This window comes from Paroedura picta, chromosome 7 (assembly GCF_049243985.1).
Source record: "Paroedura picta isolate Pp20150507F chromosome 7, Ppicta_v3.0, whole genome shotgun sequence".
Lineage (NCBI taxonomy): Eukaryota > Metazoa > Chordata > Lepidosauria > Squamata > Gekkonidae > Paroedura > Paroedura picta.
In genome coordinates this window covers 43,204,480-43,228,967 of record NC_135375.1, presented here as the reverse complement: position 1 = coordinate 43,228,967, position 24,488 = coordinate 43,204,480, and the positions used below count along the sequence as shown (strand labels likewise).

The window sequence follows — 24,488 nt, the reverse complement described above, 5'->3', positions numbered from 1 at the left end:
AGTAAAATGCACCAAGTCAAAGCAAGTGCATAATTGGCCCTGCCCATGTGTTGGTAGGCAGATTACTGAAAGTAAAATGGGGAGTGGAACCAAAAATGGGAAACTAGTTAAAGCCTTCTGTAATGGATATTTCAATGTATGCAGATTTTCCACTCTCTTATCCCCACCCGAGGCCCAGAAAGTCTTCTGCCAGAATACTGAAAGCAGCTGAGGTCCCTGGCCCCAAGGAAGCCCACTTGACCTCAACCAGGGCCAGAGCTTTCTCTATTCTAGCTCCCACCTGATGGAACAAGCTCCCAGAGGAGATCAGGGCCCTGACAGAACTTCAACAGTTTTGCAGGACCTGCAACAGGGAGCTCCTCTGCCAGGCATTTGGTTGAGGTCGACTAGAACCACCACTTCCCATTTGCCCCCAGCCTCCCTCCTACAGTAAGCACTATAAATTCACCTAACCCACTGGGCCTCAGTAGGAGTTGAATTCAATGCGCTCTATTCCACTATTCTATAATGTTGTTATTGTTATTACTATGTTAATGTTATTGTTATCATGATGTTATTATTGCAAATGGAGTCACCTGTATCATTCTTGTTTCATGTAAACCACCCTGAGCCTTTGAGGAGAGCAGCATATAAATACAATAATGAATAAATACATGTTCCTCCTGAAACTGAATTACAGAGCAATGCACTGAGAAACTCTTGGAGCTCTCTAGGACTGCAGGCTGCGCTTTCCTTCCTCCAAGTCTTCTCCCCCTCCCACCCTTCCTCCAAATATTGCCTCACAGATAAAGGTGCTGGGTAATGCTGGGCGCCCAGATGCAGCTGTTTCTTAGCACCCAGCAAAATTGCTAATCAAGACGCTAATCAAACTTCTCTTGGGCTAGAGTGTGTTTGCTATTGTAAATTTTAAGGCAGTTCTTTGCCCATCATCCCATTCCTTGACAGCCTCCCAAGCTGGCAGGTTAGTCTGATATCGCAGTCACCTTCTTTGCCCATTAATGCTGAGTCTGTGGCTTCATATTTTATTTTGGTTCCACTGAATTGCTTAGAAATATTAAATCTCAGAGAAACTACTGTGAGATAAATTGGTTATTCATAATGATCCATGCTCAAGATTGACACTGATGATCTCTGTATGATATCCCATGTTCCCCATAGCCCATCCCTTACTGAGGTGGTGTTTCACTCTGACAGCATGTGGGCTCACTGAGCTGCAGGTAAGTGTAATGTTAATTTCAATGAACAAAGATTGTTTTCAGAAACATACAATCTCTGTTACATGCCATGAAGACACTGCTGGAGTTCAGAAAGAAAACCAATATTAACAGCACACGTGGCTGGAAAGTCACCTGATTTAGGACTTTCTGCCAAATAAGGCTCATCAGATGCCACTTGTCTAGAATTTTAGAACCTTCCCTTCCTGAAAGTAACTCCCATTTGTGGATTTGTTGACTTTTCTTGTGCTTAAATTACTCCTGTCTTAGGCCTGAGGCATTATGCATTATGGACAGCTGCAGAAGACTGGAAGAATAAGGGCTTGCACTGCTGCAGCTTAAAGCAGTCGTGCGGAACAGGTTGCAGAGATCCAGCACATTTCTGTGCAGTGGATGAAGAAAATGACATTTATGTTGCTATAAATAGGAAAATACCCCTTTAGTCTAAATTAAAATGCTGAATGTCCATTTCCTCTCCCCCTGTAAAATACATATGCAAGGAGAATCTCAAGGAAAGCTGTTATCTATAAGTTCATGGCTGCAAAGCTTTCATTTGCTTATTATGATTCATCATAAATGCATGTGCAGGTCTGTGGGAGGGATGAGGGAAAATAACTTAAGATGGAACTCTGCACTTTATGTATAGATATGTCATTTGGCAACTGAATAATCTCCAGGCATCAGATACAAGAATAGGCTTTGGAGGTGACTAAAATGTCCCTTACTTTTCCTTTGCACCTTCTCTGCCAGTTCCCCAAAGCACTGCTGGTTGCACTGACAGATGGTTGGAATCACAGATGCTGAACCAGCAGTGAGCTTTCTGCATTTTCCATGGCTGCCAGAGCCCACATATCATTGCAGAAACATCAAGTTCAGACACTGGGGAGCTGCTATATTTTTAAGGGTCATTTCACATAGAAAGATAACTTCTGGTGAATCTGTGTTGACTGCAGTCCCTTTTTGGTCCTGGCCTCAGCCTGGTGGAGAGCTCTTACAAATGAGGTAAGAGTCCTGCGGGAACTTGAACGGTTCTGCAGGGCTTGTAAAATGGAGCTGCTCCACAAGGTCTATGGTTGAGGCCTATTAAACATCACCAAATAGAACTGGCCTCCCTATCGCAGCCCCATTCATTCCGTCTGGGGATGACAAAACTTCTCTGCCCTTCTTTTCATCCTGCTATTGTATGACTAGAACTAGGCAATGAATGGCAGAACTGTTTTAGTTGTTTAGAATTTATTTATTGTAGATTATATATTTTTATACATTTTATCTTGTATCTTCTACTTTGATGTACCCCTCTGAGTCTGAAGGGCAAGTAACAAATATAAAAGTTTTTCTCTGATTAAACTTTCCCTTCTGCGTAACACTTAAAAACAGCTCACTTTGTGACTTTAACAAGGGAATACTTTTTTAGTGCCACCGAACAGTGGGAATTTTGAGAAAATGTAGCTTGCTCTACCATAAAATGGCTGCCATGTGTGGCAGGTTCAATCACAAAGTGGCTGCTATGGAGACAATTAGAAAATGTTGCCATGTTTCATTTCAAGCATCTTTCCTCTTAGAATGGCAGCAGTTGTTTCAAACAGGCCATCCCTGCAGACCAAAGTTTGTTTTTTCGTGTGTTTGTAAATCTTCTGAATCACCTTTTCCTAGGATTGGCTCTTTGGTTTAGGAACAGATGTTTTGAAGAAACAGCAACCATATGATTGTAAACAAATAGTGGGCACCAGGCCCACACATAGGATTTTTAGGGGTGGGTGGGTTACAATACATTCTAGAACCTTTGTGAAACTTTTAAATTATTTTTCCACATGTTTTTTGAATTTTTAAACTTTTTCCTATTCTACAATGAAACCTATTAAGAATGGTGCTGTTGTGTACCATTCTTAATAGATTTAATTGATTCAGTGATTACCTTTGTGTATTTTTAATTTAATCTTTTTTTGGGGGGGAGTTACCTCCAACTCCTCCTCCCCATACATGGCCTTGGTACCATGGCACCTGTAGCCAGCACACAGATGGTCACTGCTCTAAAATATGACTGCTCAAAGAGATATGGCTTTTAAAAATTGCTTACAAATCCTTGACTTTATCTCCAGAGAAACCTGAACATATTTTGCTTGGAAATGTGGGCATGTTGCACACGTATCTGCCCTATACACACTATGCTTGCAGGCTCCTGATTTTGCTGAACTCCTTCAGAAAAGATTACGATTGCTCATTCCTACGCATCCTCTGTGATGTCAGAGGAGCATGCTCCCTGAAATGATAATTTTAAAGAATCCCCAAACTGAAAACTTTAAAGAGTTCCCCCACATTGAGAAAGGAGTTTTGCCACTGTCAACCCCATGCCTCGAGGAAAAGCCAATAAAACCGGTGCAAAGGAGGCCATTCAACAGAGGAAATAAAGGTCTATGTTCAGGCTCGAGTTCCACCCTCGAGCATCTGTTCTCCATGCTAGCCGCCTTCGGTTCGCCCGGTGCTGCTAATTGCACCATGACAGGTCCCGAACCCGTGCTTCGGTTTCGCGCTATTTCTCATCTCGCTACACGGACCCTCCCCGTGGCTTTCTAGAGAGCCGCACATGCCACCCTCCTCCTCAGCGGTGGCCACTGCCAAGGGGCGAGCCACGGCCAAAAGGCACGCGAGACGCAAAGTTCGCGTTGCTTGCTTGCTTGCAACAACTCCTTTCGCCAGCGGCGCGACGGCGGCTGCTACACCCACTCGCTGCTCCTGCTCCTGCTGCCGCCGCCGCCGCCAACCGACGGCGGGCGGAACTCGACCGTGGAGCCGGCCAGCGCACTGCTGCGGGCTTTGGCGTCCGGCACAGTTTCTTCCCGTTGAAGCCTTCTGGCTCCACCGGGCTCTGCCGCCGCCTCCGCAGCAGACGGTTTAGCCGCTGCCTCCGCGGGCTGAGGAAAATTAGAGGAGGCGGAGGAGGAGAAGGAGGCGGGGAAGAGAGGCGAGGCGAGGATGGAGCCCGGCAAAGAGCCCGGGGCGTTATCGGCATCAGGGGACAAGCCCGGCGAGCAGGAGCCGGCGTCTTCCTTTCAGGCCCGGCTGTGGAAGAACCTGCAGCTGGGGCCCAAGAGCAAGGGTGGCAAAGTGGCTGCCGAGCGCCGCAGTGCGGAGACCTCGCCGTCCCTTCCTCGTCCGGCGGCGGCCGCCCAACCCCCGGGCAAGGGGGACTTGGTGAGCGGCGGCGGCGGCGGCGCCAAATGGGGCGGCTTCAGGCGCAGGAAGCACGTGCTGGACCGAGTCATCTCATCCTCCCAGCCCAACCTGTGCTGCTCCTCCGCCGAGCCCCTGGAGGCTGGGAGCCCCGAGGCCGGCTCGGCTCTGCGCCGCCTGCGCGAGCACTTCCTTCCCCACCACCCCCCGGGCAGGGGGCAGCAGCACGCCGCCTCCTCCGCCTCGGCGTCGCCCTCGGTCTGCTCTTCGCCGCTCCCGCCGCCGGCCCCCGCCAGAGCGGCCAAGGGAGGCGCGGATGGGGCCCCCAAAGCTAGGGCGGCCGGGGAGGAGCAGGAGGCGCGGCGGCCTGGGGCGCACCTGTCCCACCAGAAGAGCTCTTCCCTGCCCGGCAACGCCTCCTTGGAGCAGCTGTTGCAGGAATCGCCCGCCAAGGGCAGGCCCAAGGGAACCCAGGGCGACGGCGGCGGGAGCGGCGGCAGCAGCCCGGCGGTGAGTCCGCGTCCTAACTATCCGGAAGGCTTTCCCCTCGCAGCAGGGCTGTGGGCCAGCGGGGCCCCCTCGCGCCTGGGGTCTGCCACCGAGGCGGAGAGAACCCTGGTTAGGCAATTGGACCTTCGTAGTCTAGCCTGGTGTGACAAAGTTAAGCTGTCACGTCTGGTGAATCTTGCTACACCTGCTTCACTTTAGGTAGTGAGCTCAGTGTGTACCGCTCCGGGTGCAGAAAGGTGACTCTGTTGTTGAGGAAGAATATGAAACAAATTTCAAATAACTTTTATTGACAGACAACTCATTACTTTCCCCTTGTTGAAAGCACAGGTTGGCCGGAGGGGTTGGTTCCTGGGCTTGTGCAGCATTTTTGAACCCTTGGCCTTAACCATAAATCGGTATCAGTAATTATTTTATTCCAGCAGTTTTGTTTTAAATAATCATACTAGGAGCACAGTGTAAGTTGATGCTTTGGTTTTCTGGATGTTACTCTTTTTGTAGAAAGTTTAATTTATTCCCTTCAAACAGAAATTGGGCCAAATACTGATTTCTTGGTTAAATCTGAGCAACATTCCATTTTGCAGATAAGCAAAGGATAGGTGTGAGCTATGCTTTTTAATTGTGGCAGGACCATTAAGAGTTCCATTACATAAGATGATCTTGGAAGATGCAGGCAAGTTCTAAACACGAAACAGTGAAGTTGATGATGAGCATATGTGTGCAGATAGTCTATGTGTATTCTGAATCAGTGTCCAGAATGTTAGAAACAGCAGCAGTTTTGGGACCTTCCTATCAGCCAATCAGTGTATGAGCATATGCTAACATTTATAATTTGAATAAAGTGTCTCCCTTTGACTAAAGAAACAATAGACCTTACAAGACAGGGGCTATGACCCAGTGCTGCTTTTGTTGACATAACTCTTTCCTGTGAGATCAGCATGTACCACTAGATTATGTAGTTTACTTGGATGCATTCATGTCATAATGTATTTGTTGTTTGATTACCATTCTTATGATTTCTAGTAAGTTCATGCTGAAGTAGATTGTGCAAAAGAGTTACTTTATGCCTCAATATTTTGAAGTTGAGAGGTAATTCTGGCTGTTAGGTATGTCATCTTGTACAGTCAGTCCTCTATAAATATTGCAGGATGTATGAATCACTGGAAAGTTATTGGATTTATCTCCTTTTTAGTGAAGTTGCGTATTGTAGGTCATATATACCAGTGGTCCCCAACCTTTTTATCACCAGGGACCGCTCAACGCCGGGGACCATTCAACGCCTTTTACTGAAGCCCGGTGGGGGGGGGGTAGTTTACTCTTCTACTCTCAACACTGCCCTAACGCTCGTTGATCGCTATGGTAATGTTTAAACATCCATTCAAAATAAGATACAGACATGCCACAAAAATGAAGTGTGTTGTAAAGTGCTGGGGGGGGGATGAAGTAAAGGGACGGGGGGGGGGAAGAAGGCGTCCTTCAGGGCCCACCTCCAATTAGTTGAAGGACCACATGTGGTCTGCGGCCCACAGGTTGGGGATCGCTAATATATACTGTAGCTCAATTGAGTGTAAAAGGTTTAGTTTAAGTACTGGCCAGTTTTTGCCAAGTGTATTTGAAAAGTAGATATAGTTTGAATTATACCTTCATTGAAGCCAGGATTCTGTTGAAGCAATAATGAATTTTCTGCTGAAGCAATAATTAAGTGTTGCAAAATCTAAATATATATCTTACCAAAATGAACATAATAGCACCAGTTAAATTTGTGAATGTCTTTGGATTTTAGGTACAGTTTGTTATTCTGGACATAGGCCATACTTCTGCATTTCAGTATCTGTTCAATTAATTGTGATGGAGTGTCTTCAGGTGGCATTGGAAAGCTGGTGTCCAAAAGTGCAGTTGTGTATACTCCAATTGATTTGTTGAGTAACTCCCTCTCCCTGTCCATTGATTGCCCATTTTTAAGCAAGTATGTATAAGACCGCAGACTTTAAAATGCTCTTAACATGCCTCATTGAGTTCATTATGTGGCTTATCCTGAAGTTCAGTGTCCATGTCTGTGAATTTGACACCTCTCTTCAGGATGTTTTCATCCACATAGTAAACAGATGGTTATTACCTAATTGCTGTGCTTTATTTAGCCTCAGTACCTTAATGGCAGATTTTGCTGTGGAGAAGCTGAATTTCATGACAGTGAAAGGAACTATAGTTGGACCTTTTTACTGCCCATGAGAATGGGTTGAGAGCATGAAAAGAAGGAATACTGCTTTGTTCATGTTCCTTGGGATCTTTATATTGTGATACACTTTGAAACAGATGGTACTGGTTGCATTCTCTGTCTTCTGGAATCTTCTTGGCTGTTTTCTCAAGGGCATAATTATTATTGCTTTGTTTACTTCTAATGCTTATGTGGTTACAAAAATCAATTATTAGTGGCTGCATCTCTGCACATACTACTTTGGAGATGTTGATTGCTGAATATGCAGAGTTCTTGCAGGCTTTGTGTGTTGGAGCTTTGTGGGACTATGTCAAAACAATGGGAGTTGAATTTCCAATAGCAATTTTCTGATGTGTTTAAAATAGCAAAAGAGCAGTAACCTTAAGGGTTATAGTTGTTTCCTATATATTTATTTGTGCAGTTTCTTCAGTGTCAGTAGACCTTGGGCTCATCACCGCTCTGATAGTGCTATTCTGACCGAGGACTCCTGTCAAGACATCTCTCAGCCCCACCTACCTCACATGATGTCTGTTGTGGGAGAGAGAATTGTAAGTTACTTTGAGGCAGTGAAAAGCAGGGTGTAAAAAACAACAACTTCTTCTAGATACACAAAAATAACTTGCAGCAGATTCTAGTTCTATAATTCTGTAAATTATGCAGACAGGGATACTGAGAGCCATTCCGCACCGGGATCCATGTAGCAAATTGTTTGCTGAATGAAAAATCGCCATTTTAAATAGTGGAATTCGTCATTATGCATACCTGCCTTTGTAGTGGAATCCAGTTGCATTTCTATCGTTTCCCACAGGGTTCCGGTCTCGGCAAAAATTGCTAGAAAGGAAGCGCTATTGCTGAGCTGTGTCCCGCCCCTGGCTGTCAACCAGCCAATGGGCAGCCGTTATCATGCTCCCAAACAGCCCCTTTCCCTTTAAGGAAGGTTTAAAAAAAGAAAAAACACCCGTTGCAACGAATATGCGTTGATTCGTTGCAACAGAGAGACCCATCCAGCTAGCAGGTGATGTTTGAGCTGCCGTTTCATCATTGCCATGCTCCCCCCGAGTGAACCCCCCCCTCATGGGCGCGATTTTCAGCCGAAAACAGTGGGAAAAATAAAGTGAAAATAAACCAGCAAACGGGCCTCTGCGATGCTTGTGCTTGGTGACTTTAAACAGAGGGACTGCAGCCGGGGAAGCCTCACTGGGTAAACGAAGGCTCGCCGGTGCGTTGATCTCCGCTCGCTCGGAGAAAAAAAAATGGCGATCGCTTCGCCGGAAGATCAGAGGAGAGAGCCAGGGGGAGGGACTTTGCAGAAACCGCAACAATGGTAACGCACAGAACTTTCCCGCTAGTGTTGCAGATTGGTTGCAGGAGTGTAGCGCTTTCCGGAGGGTGAATCCACTTTTTGGGATTTCCCTGAAAGTGCTACAATGAAGCGCTTTTTGCGGATCGGTTTCAGGAGTGTTGCAGATTGTCAACGACGTTGTGCATAACGGCAAAACTGTAGCGATTTCAATTAGTAACCATTGTGCTATTTTGGACGAATGCGGAACAGCCCTGAAGAAGAGGTGTTTAGTGGCTTTCAGCCTAATCTTGCATTAGATGAATCTCCCCTGCTTGCATGGTAGTAGCAAAGGTTGGCTGGAGGGGCTGTACCTGAATGCCACACTAGGGCTGCTTCCCTAGTATGAGAAAAGATGTCCCCATTGTGCAAACCACAGTGAGTAGGACAGAGGTATATTACTTGACTGCTTTCCCAACTCCCTTCAAACAGAATTGTGACCCTTTGTGGAACAGCCCACATTTCGCACTTCACAACCAGAACCACTTCTCAGCTGTGGAGGAACTTCTTAAGAGATTGAAAAGGGTGATGCAGAGCTTGGTTCTAGCAGAAAAAACTGCACCTTCTTTCTGACATTGTCCTCATATTTGCATGAAGATATAAATATAAGCCAAATGTGATGCAGCTGAAGAGGGCTGTTATTCTCACTATTCCAAGCTTGTAGGTTCTTCCAACTTCTTGCCAATAGAGCTCTGGTACCTTGATTGGCATTCAGCTTATTTCTGGTTGTTAGCTTCCTTTCTGTTAGTAGAAAATGGGATAATGCCTTGTGTATTTGTGCTTGGTGGAACTAATATTGTGGGTTAAGTAACTGATACTTGTTTGAGAGTATAAAACAAAATGGTTCTTACTTCTGAATAGGATTGCTCCCATAGTGTGTTCAGGCTCTGTCTCTCCAACAGTAGCCTGTTGTGTCATGCAAATCTTACAGTGCAATCCAATGCAGATTTACTAAAGTCTAACTGAAACGCCATCTAAAATAACTCTGCATGGGATCAGACTGTTAATTTCTGGTGTTGAACAAAACCAATAAAATGGTTCTTGAACCACTATTTTCGAAAGAAAAATTAAAGGCTCCAAAATTGTCCTCTGTAAATCTGAGCTGTAAATACTTTTTTCTTAAAATAGTTTGAGACCTTTGTCTATAATGTAAAGCAGAAATTGCCAAAACATACAGCAGAGGAGGAAGTTACTGAACCTTCAGCTCCTTGCAAGACACCACACAGGCGGTGGGGTAGTCCCAGTGTTGGTGGTTCCTTGGTCCTTAAATAAGCATCTGGCCCCTTTAAAAAAATACCTGTCCATCTGAGGCTTATATTAACTAGATTCTGTATGTGAAATGGAATAAGATATTTGCTATGTGATCAGGCTTACACTCTCTAGGTTGCAACAGAATGGAGTGAAATGTAAATTTAAAAAATGAATGAGTGTGGACTATAAGTCTTTGACTGGATGCTGTTGTACATTTTTTTAATAATACATTTAAGTATAAACCCATCATGGTTCATAGGTGCTAGCCTACTTTTTCCTATGGTTTTGTGTATATTTTTTAGCTTACCTCGTGGAAGCATTAAAATATGTCCCTCAAAGGCTGAAGTGGCACTATCTATTGTGTCTTTTCAGTCTGTGTTCCTTTGCTGGTTTCATCTGTCTTCCTGCAGGTTTATATGCCATTTATGGGAATCAATGCAAAAGTGGAAGTAGGGAAGGTAGAGAAGGGAAATCACCCAACTGAAAAGATTATTTTAACTAGCATTTGAAATACTGACAGAAAGCAAGCAGATGCCAGGAGGCAAGTAAAAAGTCAACTAAAGGAGGAAAGTAGCTTTGGAATAAGACACAGTCTGGCATGTTAAACTTGTTACAGAAAGCCATTTTGTTGAGAGAGAACTAGCCAGTTTTTTAGAAAAATACCAAACTCCAGATGACAGAATTGATCCCATAGAAGTGATCTCTTCTTCTCAGACAGTGTCTTGCCATGTATAGAGCAATTGCGGTTGGACTGAAACATTCTGGAACAATTTTATGAACATGGTGGAATGTTTCCCTCGTGAGGGATCCTTGTCAGTGTGGTGAAATGTTGCATACAAAATGTTACAACTATAAATAGGCCTCCTAGGAACACTAATTTCATTGCTTTTGCAGTTCATTTAAAATAAGAGCACGTAGACAATGACAGCCTGTCACTCAAAAAAAAAAACAGATTTAGAACATGGAATTTGTTTTGTTTGGATGTTCTATAGTAGGGGTATTCAACTTGTGGCCCTCCAGATGTCCATGGACTATAATTCCCATGAGCCCCTGCCAGCGTTTGCTGGCAGGGGCTCATGGGAATTGTAGTCCATGGACATCTGGAGGACCACAGGTTGACTACCCCTGTTCTATAGCATGATTAATACTAGATTACCATATTCTGCCCTAGAATAGTTTTGAATAAGGCAGGAACCAAACGTGATGGAGGTGGAGCAAGGCTTCAGAAGACAACAAGTTTTGAAGGCATGCCCTGGTCAGTATTTGGATGGGAGACCACCAGGGGGGGGGGGCAGGATCACTAGGTAGAGGCAGGCAATGGAAAACCACCTTTGAACAACTCTTGCCTTGAAAACCCTACATGGTCACCATAAGTCAACTGCAACTTGACAGTAATTTCCACTATCACATTTTAACAGTGCACTGCCTTTCTTTGATCCCCTCAACAAGTTAATTTAATTGAACTTAAACTTTAGGTTCATACCTAGCAAGTTGCACATTTTTGGTCTCTATTCTATTTAGGAGAAAATTTTGACTATTACTGAAATAAAGGGAACTTTATTTGGGCAGGATCATGTCATGTATAATATCATTGTAGTGAAACTGACACAATAGTGCCAATTTATAAAGAACCAGGGAGTGAGAAAAGTTAGCTCATTATTTGAAAAGATGTGTATGGGCTTCAGGGGCATGTCATACTGGGATGCCTTATGAGCTGTCTAGTAGTAGAGTTGGCAGAGTTGGTTCTCAACTCACTGTAGGCCTGGATGTTCCCATAGGGTCAGGAGTGGCCAAACTGTGGCCTTCCAGATGCCCATGGACTACAATCCCCATGAGCCCCTGCCTGCATGATGCTAGCAGGGGTTCATGGGAATTGTAGTTCACAGACATCTGGATAGCTGCTGTTTAGCTACCCGTGCAGGCATTTCTAGCAGGGGAGGAAGTAGGGGATAGCCTGAAATCTGATAGCAGCTGCTGGACAAGATTTTGGCAGGGTGTGTTCTCCTCTTCTCACAGGTATTTAAGGCTGGGACATGCGGAAGTCTCTTTTGCTAGCAGCTCTTAGCCTGAAGGTTGTGGTCTACAACTGACAAGAAGTTTTTTTGGGTATGGGTGGGAGGGAGAGAGAGAGAATAAATGCTTCATGTCAGTTGGATAGATTTCCAGTCTAGTTTGGCAAGCTGTCGGTGGTGAGCTGGATAATGTCTTTAGAAATCCTACTATTGATTATAATTCAGACAGCCAAGTTAGATGTTCATGTAGCTGGAAGCCATATTCAGTCATTTTAATAGCTTGATAAGACCTAGGATGGGTCTTTGTTTAACAGAGTTATTTTTTAAAGGGAATTTACAAGAATAGATTTGTGTGTTCTAGTTTTAAACAAAAGCTGCTTAAGTCTCAGCATTCTTCCAGACTGTTCACTTGTAGCTCATCACATGTTAATAACTTTGCCCCAGCCTTGTAAATTAGATTTTTACAGCATTAATAATCTATGCTTCAATGGACTATAAAATCAGACATCTTAATAACTGAATTCTAACTAGACCACTGTTTCATCAATTTTACCTTTCTGGCCTGTGAAAATCCTTTCAGTCTTTATTGCAGATAATTTTATTTAGATAACCATCATAGCTTTATAATTTGCAAAGTAATCTGGGATTAAGGAATTTGAATAATGCCTCCTTCCAGATTAATTTCCATTGGCTTATTTTTAAGGAGTTTCTAGGAACTGTATGCGATGTTCTCTTTTATTTTTGAATCAAGATTAGGTTCCTCTCTCAGGTTCCTGCTCTTAGGCTAACGTAGTAGAGAGAGGTTTGTTCAAAATAGGATCTATTTATTAGTCTTGGAGCAGTTGGTTTCAGGACAAGGAAGCTCATGCCGGCTACAGTTCTAACTAGCAGAGCCAGCAAGGCCTCTGACCTCATAGTATTAAATCAGTTCTTCCAAATATTGTGTGGGTTTTAAGGTGTTAAGTGCCATTAAGTCCTTTCTGAATTATGGCAATTTTATGAATTAATTACCTCTGAAACATCTTATTGTCAACAACCTTGCTCATAGATATTAGAGGGGAAAACCAGACTGTTCAATTGTAATGTACACGATAAATACACCACACCTAGAATAGCTTAACTCTTGTTGGCCATGTTCATAGGTGAGGAGTCTGAATTGGTAAGGTGGAATGTTGCCTGCAATGAGCAGCCATCTTGTTTATTATTCCGCATGTTTTTCTGGTGTTTATGGGAAATCTTTTGCGGCTTTGGAGTTCAGAGCTTTAGAGCAGTGGTCCCCAACCTTTTTATCACTGGGGACCACTCAACGCCGCGGACCACTCAACGTCTTTTACTGAGGCCCGGTGGAGGGGGGGTAGTTTACTCCTCTACTCTCAACCACTGCTCTAACGCTCTCTGATCGCTATGGTAATGTTTAAACATCCCTTCAAAATAAGATACAGACATGCCACAACAATGAACATAAGGAACATTTTATTTTCATGGAAATTTTAACTCATGACAATGACAAATCAATGGGAACCCTGAGCTTGTTTCTCTGCAACGAGATAGTCCCATCTGGGAGTGATGGGAGACACTGACACCCAAAGTGTGTTGTAAAGGGCTGGGGGGGGATGAAGTAAAGGGCCGGGGGGGGGAGAAGGCGTCCTTCGGGGCCCACCTCCAATTAGTCAAAGGACCACATGTGGTCCACGGCCCACAGGTTGGGGATCGCTACTTTAGAGTGTTTCAGTATGCTGACAACACCAACTATAACTTTGTTTAAGACACAAGAGGCTGCTGTCTCTCTTCTGAGCCACTTTCTGTCAACCATGCTGTAGTGCATGAGATCGTGAGAGAACCAATTGAAAATGAAGGCAGAAAAGATGGATGTATAAATAAAGCTATTGATTATGTATAACAAAAACCTTTATTCGCTAAATCAGCTTTTCTCAACATTTTGACCATGGAGGAACACCTGGATTTTTTTTTTCAGGCTTTGAGGCATACTGGAAGTAATGTCAGCTGGTCTTGCCTCCCTGCCAAAACCCTCCCCTTGGAAGTGACATGTCACCTGGAAGTGATGGCCATGTTAATTAAGTATATACTAGAAATTAAGTCCGCTGTAGCTGAAATACAGCAGGCGCTAGAGCAGGGGTAGTCAACCTGTGGTCCTCCAGATGTTCATGGACTACAGTTCCCATGAGCTGTTGCCAGCAAACGCTTGCAGGGCCTCATGGGAATGGTAGTCCATGGACATCTGGAGGACCACAGGTTGACTACCCCTGCGCTAGAGCATAGGGAAGAATAAGGGAGGAAAGGAAGGTTGAAGAGGGAAGGAGGGATGGGAGTGAGAAAGGAGGGAAAGGGGTGGGTGAAGGGATCAATAGAAGGAAGTCAGGCAGGAAGTGTGTTAGAGAGGAAGGGGGAAAGAGAGATAGGCGGGAAGTAGAAGGAGAAGTAGTGGAAGTCAGGAAGAAAAAAAAGGAAGGAAAGAAGAAGGAAGACAGGCAGGGAGGTAGGTGGACTTGGAGGGGAGTGGGGGAAAAGGAGGGGTTATTTGAAGGATCCAGGGGGGAGTCGCGAGGGACTGAATTGGGAGGGGGAGTGGGGGGGAGGGCTGGGAGAAGGCTCTTGGCCGGGGGGGGGGGGGGCAGCACGGCCTTCTGCCAGCCTCAGTAGCTCCTTAGCAGCATCCAGGATACTGTGGAGGTGGCCTGGGGCCGCAGAAGGCTCCTGGGCAAGGGACCTGGGGCGGGAAAGGAGCAGGGAGGCCATGTCTTCGACACAGTAGCCCTGCCCCTTTCCCTAGTGGGAGGAGAACCCGGGCAGAGGACTCACTGTGCAGCCATCCTTCTGTGACTGCGCGGTGACTCCCCGGCTGGGCCAGGCGAGGCTGCTTGGCCCTGGATGGACACTCAGAGGGTCCAATCGGGAGCTCCTGATTGGGCCCTCTGAGTTTTTATCCCAGACAGATCCCACCCTTTCTTCTCCCACATTGCCCTTACCCTTTTATTTAATACCGCGGGAGCGGTTACAGAAAATGGAACCATTGCTTCATTAGCATGTTTTCTGCCACAGATGAGGCGCAACAGAATAGGATATCTGGGATAGCCAGTCAATGTGAAACCCATTGATAAGTAGCTGTCACTGTAAAGATAGGTCTTTGGGAGTTGCAGCACACTGGTTGAATCCCTGTTCTAAATAAAGTCCTAATGAAAAGGAGATGAATTCAGTTCTAGTTACCTGGGTCTACATTTGTAATTTTAACTGACAAATGTGAATTAATCTTTATTGTGATTCTGTTGAGGTCATATTCTTGGAGCAATTTGTATATTTTGCCAGCTAGGCAAACAACCAGAAATACCTTCCCAAAAAAACTCTCAGGGTGATTTCCTGGAATTTCCTGCATTGCTATCCTAAAAAACAAATCAAAACCATCCTTCTATTAGACATAACCATTCTACTTGGTGAGACATTAGAAAATCATTCCTCTGGAACAGATTTGCTGTATAATGTAGAAAGCTAAGACCTAGGTGGGCAGAGAGTGGGCAGGGCCAGTCCGATCTTTGGAGCAATAGGGAGGCACGAATCTGTATAAAATGTTACTTTCAAGGTGCTGCAAACACCCCCACATACACAAAGCTGTAGCTGTTGCTGCAAGGTGGTGGGGTTAACTTTTCATACTTGTAATCTTGCAGTCATTGCCTTAACGACGTATTTCTCTTCGTAGGAATAGCCAGATGTATTACTAATCTTTTGCCTTCCTTTCCCTATCATGTGTCAATAGTCTGTTACGAATTCCTTCTCTGCATTTTTGTGTTGATGCTAGTAGGGAAGAAATATGATGGTTAATAGAAGAGTCTCCCATAAAACAAAAGGAAATATTGCATACCGTTTTATTGAATTAAGTATATGAAATTTACTCATAGCTTTGCCACATATGCATCCTACCCTAGAGTTTCTGTCCAAATGCATCTTGACAGTTCTACATGTTCAAGCATAGGCAGATCTATATTCGTTTGGCTGCTGAATCAACACACTGTGTAGATTGGTGATTCATAGTAGTTCTTTCTTAGGACTTACTAGAAAGATATTCTTACTTCACATCCAAGTATGATAATTATAGTATATGCAGTAAAAAACCTGAATCTTTGTTGACTTACTATGATTTTCTTTCAGAGACCTATTTTGAGAGGTCATAAAGGTGTAGAGTAGCTTGTTGTGTTGCTTTCTCAGGATGACTTATTTAGGAGCTTTAGTTCTGAGATAGCGTCTATCAATTAAAGCTTCAGGTTTAGAAGGCTTTCTAAACATCTCATCTCATCGCACGCTTATGAAGGCATATGAGAATGTGGTGAAAGCGGCGAAATGAGACTTCTACGCCTGCGGAAATCGTGCCCGCGAGTTCTCACCTGGCACAATTATTTAGAGTAATAAGGTCCCTTACTGCCCTGGACAGATTGCTAGGTTCAATGAGGCCGATCACTTGCTCCTTAGATCCCTGTCCGTCTTGGTTGCTCAAATCGGGTGACCAACGGATAGGTCCTTTGAGTGAGATTATCAACCTTTCCCGATGGTCACCCTGACAGATGATATCCAGCGCCAGCTGGATCAGGGCGGTTTTGCCATACTCGTTAGATCTGTCGGCCACATTTGATGTGGTCAACCACGAGATATTGGCTCACCACCTCCCTGGAACTGGGATTAGGGGGACTGCACTGCAATGGCTGGTCTCCTTTCTCCAGAACTGGATGCAGAGGGTTGCAGTGGGGGATCAGCTATCTGACTCTTGTGGGCTTCCATGTGGGGTTTCGCAGGGGGCAGTACTCTCCCCTACACTTTTTAACATCTATATGCGACCCCTAGCCCAGCTGGTCTGGGGCTATGGGCTGGGATGCCACCAATATGCGGATGACACCCAGCTCTACTTCCCAATGGACAGCCAGCTGGATTCCCCCCCCCCCCCCCCGACAACATTTGACAGTTGTTTGGAAGCAGTGGCTGAATGGCTCAGGCGGAGTCACCTGAAACTCAGACCCTCCAAGACAGAGGTCCTGTGGCTGGGGAGATGAGGGCAGGACCAGGAAGCGCGTCTTCCAGGCCTCGATTAGGTGCAATTAACACCTGGACTGGTCACCAGGATTTTGGGAGTGACCTTTGATGCCTCCCTTTCTATGGAGGCTCAGGTCACAAAAGTAGCCTGGATGGCATTTTCCCATCTTTGCCAAGCTCCCGGAATGAGCTCCCAGAAGAGCTAAGGGCCCTGCTGGAGTTGTCAGCTCTCTGCAGGACCTGTAAGACGGAGCTCTTCTGCCAGGCATACGGTTGAGGCAGATAAATAGATCGGTCTCCCCACTCTCACCAGTAAGACAGTCAGAAGGCTTGCCCTGGCTTCTCAAGAGGGTGAGTTTAGTTAGTTTTTTGGCTTGCCGTCTTGTCACCTTTAGTAATTGTAATTACAGGGTTTTATGGGTTTTATTGTTTTTTCATTCTTTTATTGTATGAACCGCCGTGAGCCCAATCGGGAATGGCGGTATATAAATTTAAATAATAAATAAATCAGAAATCAGAAATTTGTTAACAGTTATTAATAGGCTATTGCATTTCAAAACCAATTCAGAATGCAAATGTCAGTGGTAATAACATCCTGTTGTCTATTTTTATTTATTGTTACAGTGGCTAGCAATTGTAGTAAAGGTAAGCTCTGTAGAAGCTGCTTAGGTTGTGCTGCCCGATGCCTCTTTCTAAGCTTTTTGGAGGTATATAAGTGGCATATTAATTAGAAAAAAAAGCTGCTGATCTCTCAAAAGCTGCTGATCTCTCAAACCTGCCCCCTCTTATTCTGGTCAGGAAAGTGGTTGATGTGATAGCAGAGGCCTTTCACTCTGACCATGTATTGAACTTGTTGCTGGTTGTTGTTGTTATGTGCGAAGTCGTGTCCGACCCATCGCGACCCCATGGACAATGATCCTCCAGGCCTTCCTGTCCTCTACCATTCCCCGGAGTCCATTTAAGTTTGTTGCTGGTACTGGGTACGATTAAGAAATGTTCTTCTAGCTTTTAAGCACACAAACTTAGCTAGAACAGGATGATCCAAGTATGAACAGAATTCTCCATGTGCCGATTGCTGCCTTTATGGATTTAAAATACTGGAGACAAAATGTTTCTTATCCTGCTTTCCCAGGCCTTTGCATCTAGGGAACACATGCCTAATTCACTTCCCCGCCACACAACGTGGACCCCTCATGATTCTTCAAAAAAAAAAATTGAAGTGGGGTGGCACTGATGATAAGCATTAAGTATTAATCTTATGCCGCAACGCCAGTTGATCTACAAACTTTCAAATTTAAATGAAACTTATATGGCAAACATTGCCCCTTTCCATTCTCATAAGGGTTTGCATGCTGGAACGGTAGAATTACTGAGAATCCAGTAACATTCTACAATAAAGCTTTTAATAGTTCCCTAGACGTATTGGCCTGCATAATAGAATTCTTCATGAGAGATATTGAGGCTTTATTGATGCACTGATGCATCTTCCTGTAGGTACATAAAGGTGAAACTTTCCTTTTTTTTTTTTTTTTGCGATAGCTGGCTGTCAAATAGTTCTTGACTACATTTGGTTTGACCAGTAGCAAATGTTAGACCTTTTATCTTTGCTTGCTCAGTTTGAATTTCATATTTTGTTGACAGCTTTAAGAAGTGATATCTTAAACCGCTCCGCTGGAGCAGTATAAATAAAGCAGTAAGGGCCCTGGCGGAGGGCCCTGTCCGGGATGAGGAAAGGTAGCCATTGGCACCTTCCCCCAGAATGGCAATGCTTGCCATTCCGCCCCAAGGGACCAAATCAGCCCCTTGCCACCGACCTGACCAGTCGGGAGGTGCAAAGTGCCTTCTGCCCCGCCCCCCCAATGCCGCCTTCCTGACCAGTCGGGAGGTGCAAAGTTCCTCCCACCCCGCCCCCCAATGCCGCCTTCCAGCCATGCTGCCATTATGCCGGTCACCGTCGCGCCAGCCAGCCGCCCAACGGGGGCAGCCTGCTGCCAGCGGCAGCGAGGGGAGGCCACGATGGGAGGATGGCTCGCCGAGGGCAGGTCCGCTGCCCCCTGCTCTCATGTCCCTTTGGCGGCCAGGGGCCCGCTCCGCTACCATTCCCCACCACCCCCACCCACCCAACACGCTCTTCCACCTCCCCCCAACAGCACCCTCTGCCCTTTGTCACTGCTTTGCCCCACACACACACACACACTGCCCTCTTCCTCCCACCTCATGCCCATGATCCCCCGTGCTCCGAAGCCCCTTGCTCCCACACACGCACGCGCGCACACAGCCCTCTCCCACCGCCCAGCCCGCCTCGCACCCGCAATCCCCCGCACTCCGAAGCCCCTTGCTCCCACACATGCACCCACAGACGCACACACACACAGCCCTCTCCCACCACCCGGCCCATCTCGGGCCCGCGATCCCCTGTGCTCCGAAGCCCCTTGCTTGCACGCGTACACACACACAGCCCTCTCCCACCACCCAGTCCGCCTCGTGCCCGCGATCCCCCATGCTCCGAAGCCCCTTGCACCCACACGCAGACAAACACACACCCATCTCCCCCCCATCTCCCCCGCCACCACCGGACCCTTCACACACACCCCTACCCCATCCCAGTCCACCTACCTCTCTGCTTGCCTTCCTTCCTACCTTCTTTCCTTATGACTTCGTTACTTACTCTCTTCATCTCCTTCCTGTCTCTCTGACTCTCCCTCTCACTTGCTTCCTGTCTTCCCACCTTACTTCCTCTCTCACTTCCTTTTCTTCTCCCTTCTCTCAATCCCTTCCACCACCCCTTCCCCTCTTTTCTCACTCCCATTCCTAGCGCCCGCTGTATTTCACTTACAGCGGGCTTAATTTCTAGTTAAAATATAATTTAAATACCACTTAAAATTGAGCCTAAACATTGTGGTGATCCTGGCACGGTTTTTTGGAAACAAGTTCCTTTGAAATGAATGGAGCATTTTTGTAATTAGGGTTGGACTGCAAATTAAGAAGGCAGTGCAGGTTAAGAGTACTTGGGAATAAAAGCAGAAGAGGGGTGGGGAAATGGGAACAAAGTAGAACTGGTATTTGAGCAACAGGAATAGAAAAGTGGAGCTGTAGTTGAGAAAAGTCTTACCTAATGAGATAATCCTTTAATAGTTCTGATTTTATTTTTATTCTATTATCAAATTTTATATTCTACTGTTGGGCCCACATTAGGGCCCACCAACGCAGCTAATGTATTAAACACATGATGAAAATGCATCTTAAAACCATTAAAATGAAATGAAAAGTGAAAAATAAAATAATTAAAACCAAATCTACAATACAACCCATCCAGAACAGATGGCATTTAAAGCCCCAAGTCAGAGCACTTCCATCTTGGATGTAAACTAAACATGAGCAGGCAGTGTGATGCAGCGGTAAAAAAGGCAAATGCCATTTTGGGCTGTATCAACAGAGGCATCACATCAAAATCACAAGATGTCATAGTCCCATTGTATACGGCACTGGTCAGACCACACTTGGAATACTGTGTGCAGTTCTGGAGGCCTCACTTCAAGAAGGACATAGATAAAATTGAAAGGGTACAGAGGAGAGCGACGAAGATGATCTGGGGCCAAGGGACCAAGCCCTATGAAGATAGGTTGAGGGACTTGGGAATGTTCAGCCTGGAGAAAAGGAGGTTGAGAGGGGACATGATAGCCCTCTTTAAGTATTTGAAAGGTTGTCACTTGGAGGAGGGCAGGATGCTGTTTCTGTTGGCTGCAGAGGAGAGGACACGCAGTAATGGGTTTAAACTTCAAGTACAACGATATAGGCTAGTTATCAGGAAAATGTTTTTCACAGTCAGAGTAGTTCAGCAGTGGAATAGGCTGCCTAAGGAGGTGGTGAGCTCTCCCTCACTGGCAGTCTTCAAGCAAAGGTTGGATACACACTTTTCTTGGATGCTTTAGGATGCTTAGGGCTAATCCTGCGTTGAGCAGGGGGTTGGACTAGATGGCCTGTATGGCCCCTTCCAACTCTATGATTCTATGATTCTATGATTCATCTTGTTGGGATTAAGCTTCAGTTTATTAGATGCCTCTAAGCACATACCTCAGGATAGTTAAGGCTGCTTCAGTCCCATAACGAGGCCTGAAGGTGATTCAAACAATGAAGGAGTGCTTGGAGTTATTTGGCTACCACCCATTGACTCACCTTGCTGAAGAGCAGAACTTTTGAAATGTGTTTAACTTAAAATCTCCAGGCTCCAGAATAGACCTTTTAGCAGTGGATGCACCACAGCTAAACCTGGGACAACCACCCCCTCTTTTCAAACAAGCCTTAGCTAATTCTTGGACCCAGTCAACCAGTCTTCTGGCAGATTTAAGTAACCAGTGAGAATAATGTGCTGGTTATGGTAGTTATGTACATTTTGACACATTCACCCTTTCATTCACAGTGCTTTGCAGTATGTTCACTGCTGAACAAATTATATGTGACTTCCCTTGTATGTGTTATCCAAGTTTGAATCCTGGCTAGATAGCCCTGCTTTGAAAAAATATCTTTAAGTATTTAGTTTATATATGTGTTTGGGTCCCCTAGTCACCTTGTTTGTAGTCCATCACTGGCAGTCTTCAAGCAAAGGCTGGATACACACTTTTCTTGGATGCTTTAGTACAGCGGTCCCCAACCTTTTTCCAGTTGAGAACTGCCTCCAGGGGTGGGGGAGAGCTGCCGGCCTGGGCGCCGCGCATGCACATGTTCACCACCAGGTGGCGCTAACATGCATACACAGAGTAGCTGCGAGTACGCGTTTTCACCATCAGGGGGTGCTAACACGCATGCGCGGCATCTCTGTGCATGCGCATCTGTGTCCGATGGCATGCCAGAGGCCACGCCTGCCTCTTCCTCCTCCTCTCACAGCAATAAGCTAGCCGGGCCGTGAGTGAAGCGGCTGCTTCGCTTGGGGCCTGGCAAGCTTCTCGCTGCGGGGTGGGGGAGAGGCAGCCGTGGCTGCCAGCAGCCTGGTACCGAGGCCTTAACGGACTGGTACTGGGCCGTGGACCGGGGGTTGACAAGCCCTGTTTTAGGATGCTCTGGGCTGATCCTGCGTTGAGCAGGAGGTTGGACTAGATGGCCTGTATGGCCCCTTCCAACTCTATGATTCTATTATTAGAACTGTTTCAAAAAATGTCTGTTGCCTAACTGGAGCCGTAGGGTTCTAATCCAAAGAAGTGGTGTATGTGCAAGGGGTGAATTGTATCCACTGTCACAGCTTTGCTGATGCTTCTACGGCCTCAGATCCAGGTGTATTTACAGAATTGCCATGCGAATTACCCATATGGATGTAAAAAAGTAAAGTTCTAGCTGCATGCTGTTCTGTTGTATTTATTTGTTATAATAAGAAACAACTCCTCCCCAAATCCAAACTCATCATAATATGAAACAACTCCTCAAATAAAAACTTATTTGTTTGCTGCTATGATCATCCTTTTTGCAGTTCTAAAAACTTCATTATCATTTAGTAAGTTTTTCAGTGTCACTTTAGTGTTTCTAAGCTGTGTTGCTAATCTTTTCAAACATTGTGGCTGGAAATTTGCCCTTTGCTTTTGCCCTCCATCATCTACATGTTGGGGTAGTAAAGTCGTGTGTGGAAGCATAATATGATCGTTCTGCGGTAAATGGGTCATTGTATCTTGGTACCTTCACTAGGCTTCAATAATTGATTCACACTTTTTATGGCATTTGCTTTTCTCTCCGTTGCAATAAGTGGGTTACTGAAAGTGCATTAAGAACCAATTCAACTCTTGAAGTGGTCAGAAAAAAGGATGGGTATTAATTATGCTGTATATTATCAAAATGGCTATTTTAAAGGTATTGTATATAAATCTATAAAGGAAATCACGACAGCTGTGCTTTCTGCAGTGTTCCTATTAGATCTTCTTTTAAAAAATTATTTTTTTAATGCAGGCAATGTAAAAGAGGTAGCTTGCCTAGTAAAATCCATGTATAACATCTGGCTGTTTTCTGAGTACATAAAATACAGCTCTATTCATGTAAGTACTTGAACTGAAGCAGGTTTTAGTCCCATTGATGGATTTTAATTGGATTAAGTTCAGATATGGTGTACTTTGCATTTTAAAGGCAGTGATTTAATACAATCTAAGTGTTTGCTTCTTTATGTTATAAAACCTATCTTAAGGAACAAAACAGGGCTTTGATACCTTTTAAAAAGCTGTAACATATACTCTGCTTCCTGATTCTTGACAGATGGGTAAAATGTACATTTAATCTGAAACTCATGGATGTGGTTTTCAGAAGCCATATGTCTGTGTCCTCTGTGCTTGCTGACCTGTATGACAATTGGAGGGGATGAGTGCAAAATAAAGGAGATTTCAGGATTAAAAGAATGATCATAGTGATTGATTTAGAATCCAAATGTTTGAAGCAGAATTCAGCAATTTTTACAGCAAGGCATTGCAAGACTGAATTGACAAGCTTGTTAATATATGATATATAATTGACTTGATGACCTGAGGCTGTGTTTTGGATAATTATTTGTTCAAAAGTCTGAAAACAAACAGACAAGGAAAAAGTTATTATCATTGGGAAGGTGAAGAATGAAGAATCATAGAATCATAGAGTTGGAAGGGGCCATACAGGCCATCTAGTCCAACCCCCTGCTCAACGCAGGATTAACCCTAAGTGTGTATCCAACCTTTGCTTGAAGACTGCCAGTGAGGGGGAGCTCACCACCTCCTTAGGCAGCCTATTCCACTGCTGAACTACTCTGATTGTGAAAATTATTTTTCCTGATATCTAGCCTATATCGTTGTATTTGAAGTTTAAACCCATTACTGCGTGTCCTCTCCTCTGCAGCCAACAGAAACAGCATCCTGCCCTCCTCCAAGTGACAACCTTTCAAATACTTAAAGAGGGCTATCATGTCCCCTCTCAACCTCCTTTTCTCCAGGCTGAACATTCCCAAGTCCCTCAACCTATCTTCATAGGGCTTGGTCCCCTGGCCCCAGATCATCTTCGTTGCTCTCCTCTGTACCCTTTTAATTTTATCTACGTCCTTCTTGAAGTGAGGCCTCCAGAACTGCACACAATACTCCAGGTGTGGTCTGACCAGTGCCGTATACAATGGGACTATGACATCTTGTGATTTTGATGTGATGCCTCTGTTGATACAGCCCAAAATGGCATTTGCCTTTTTTACCGCTGCATCACACTGCCTGCTCATGTTTAGTTTACAATCCACAAGTACCCCAAGGTCTCGTTCACACACAGTGTTACCTAGAAGCGTATCCGCCATCCAGTAGGCATGCTTTTCATTTTTCTGACCCAGATGCAGAACTTTACACTTATCTTTATTAAATTGCATCTTGTTCTCATTTTCCCATTGTGTTCAGATGTCATTGTAATCTGTCTCTATCTTCCGGAGTATTTGCCAGTCCTCCCAATTTGGTGTCATCTGCAAACTTGATGAGTAGTCCCTCCACCCCCTCATCTAGATCATTAATAAATATGTTAAAAAGTACCGGACCGAGCACCGAGCCCTGAGGTACCCTGCTACTCACCTCCCTCCAGTCTGATGGAACAGACTATGATGAAGAAATACATGAAATAAGAAACAGATACAAAATGATGGATTGATGAAGTTTTAAACAAGCAATAACTGTCAACAAACACAAGATCTCCAGTGGAAAATGAAAGACAATGAATAATGTATCCAAAATATGTTAATAACACATTGAAAATGACAATATTGTGTGTAAATG

The 24,488-nt window shown here is 44.9% G+C and overlaps 1 protein-coding gene across 5 annotated transcripts in view; it reads left to right on the top strand.

The window, feature by feature from the left end:
* MCTP1 (multiple C2 and transmembrane domain containing 1) overlaps window positions 1–24,488 on the top strand; it is a 253,452-nt gene that overhangs the window by 17,563 nt on the left and 211,401 nt on the right. The window contains exon 1 of one of the 5 annotated variants that reach the window (XM_077347618.1): window positions 3,902–4,895. The exons of 1 other annotated variant lie outside the window; for it this stretch is intronic. In XM_077347618.1, the coding sequence (XP_077203733.1) occupies window positions 4,188–4,895 (708 nt within the window). In that variant the 5' untranslated portion in view covers window positions 3,902–4,187. Of the gene's footprint in view, window positions 1–3,901; window positions 4,896–24,488 lie in introns of those variants that run through there. 3 more of the 5 variants (XM_077347616.1, XM_077347615.1, XM_077347614.1) reach the window with 3 other exon arrangements.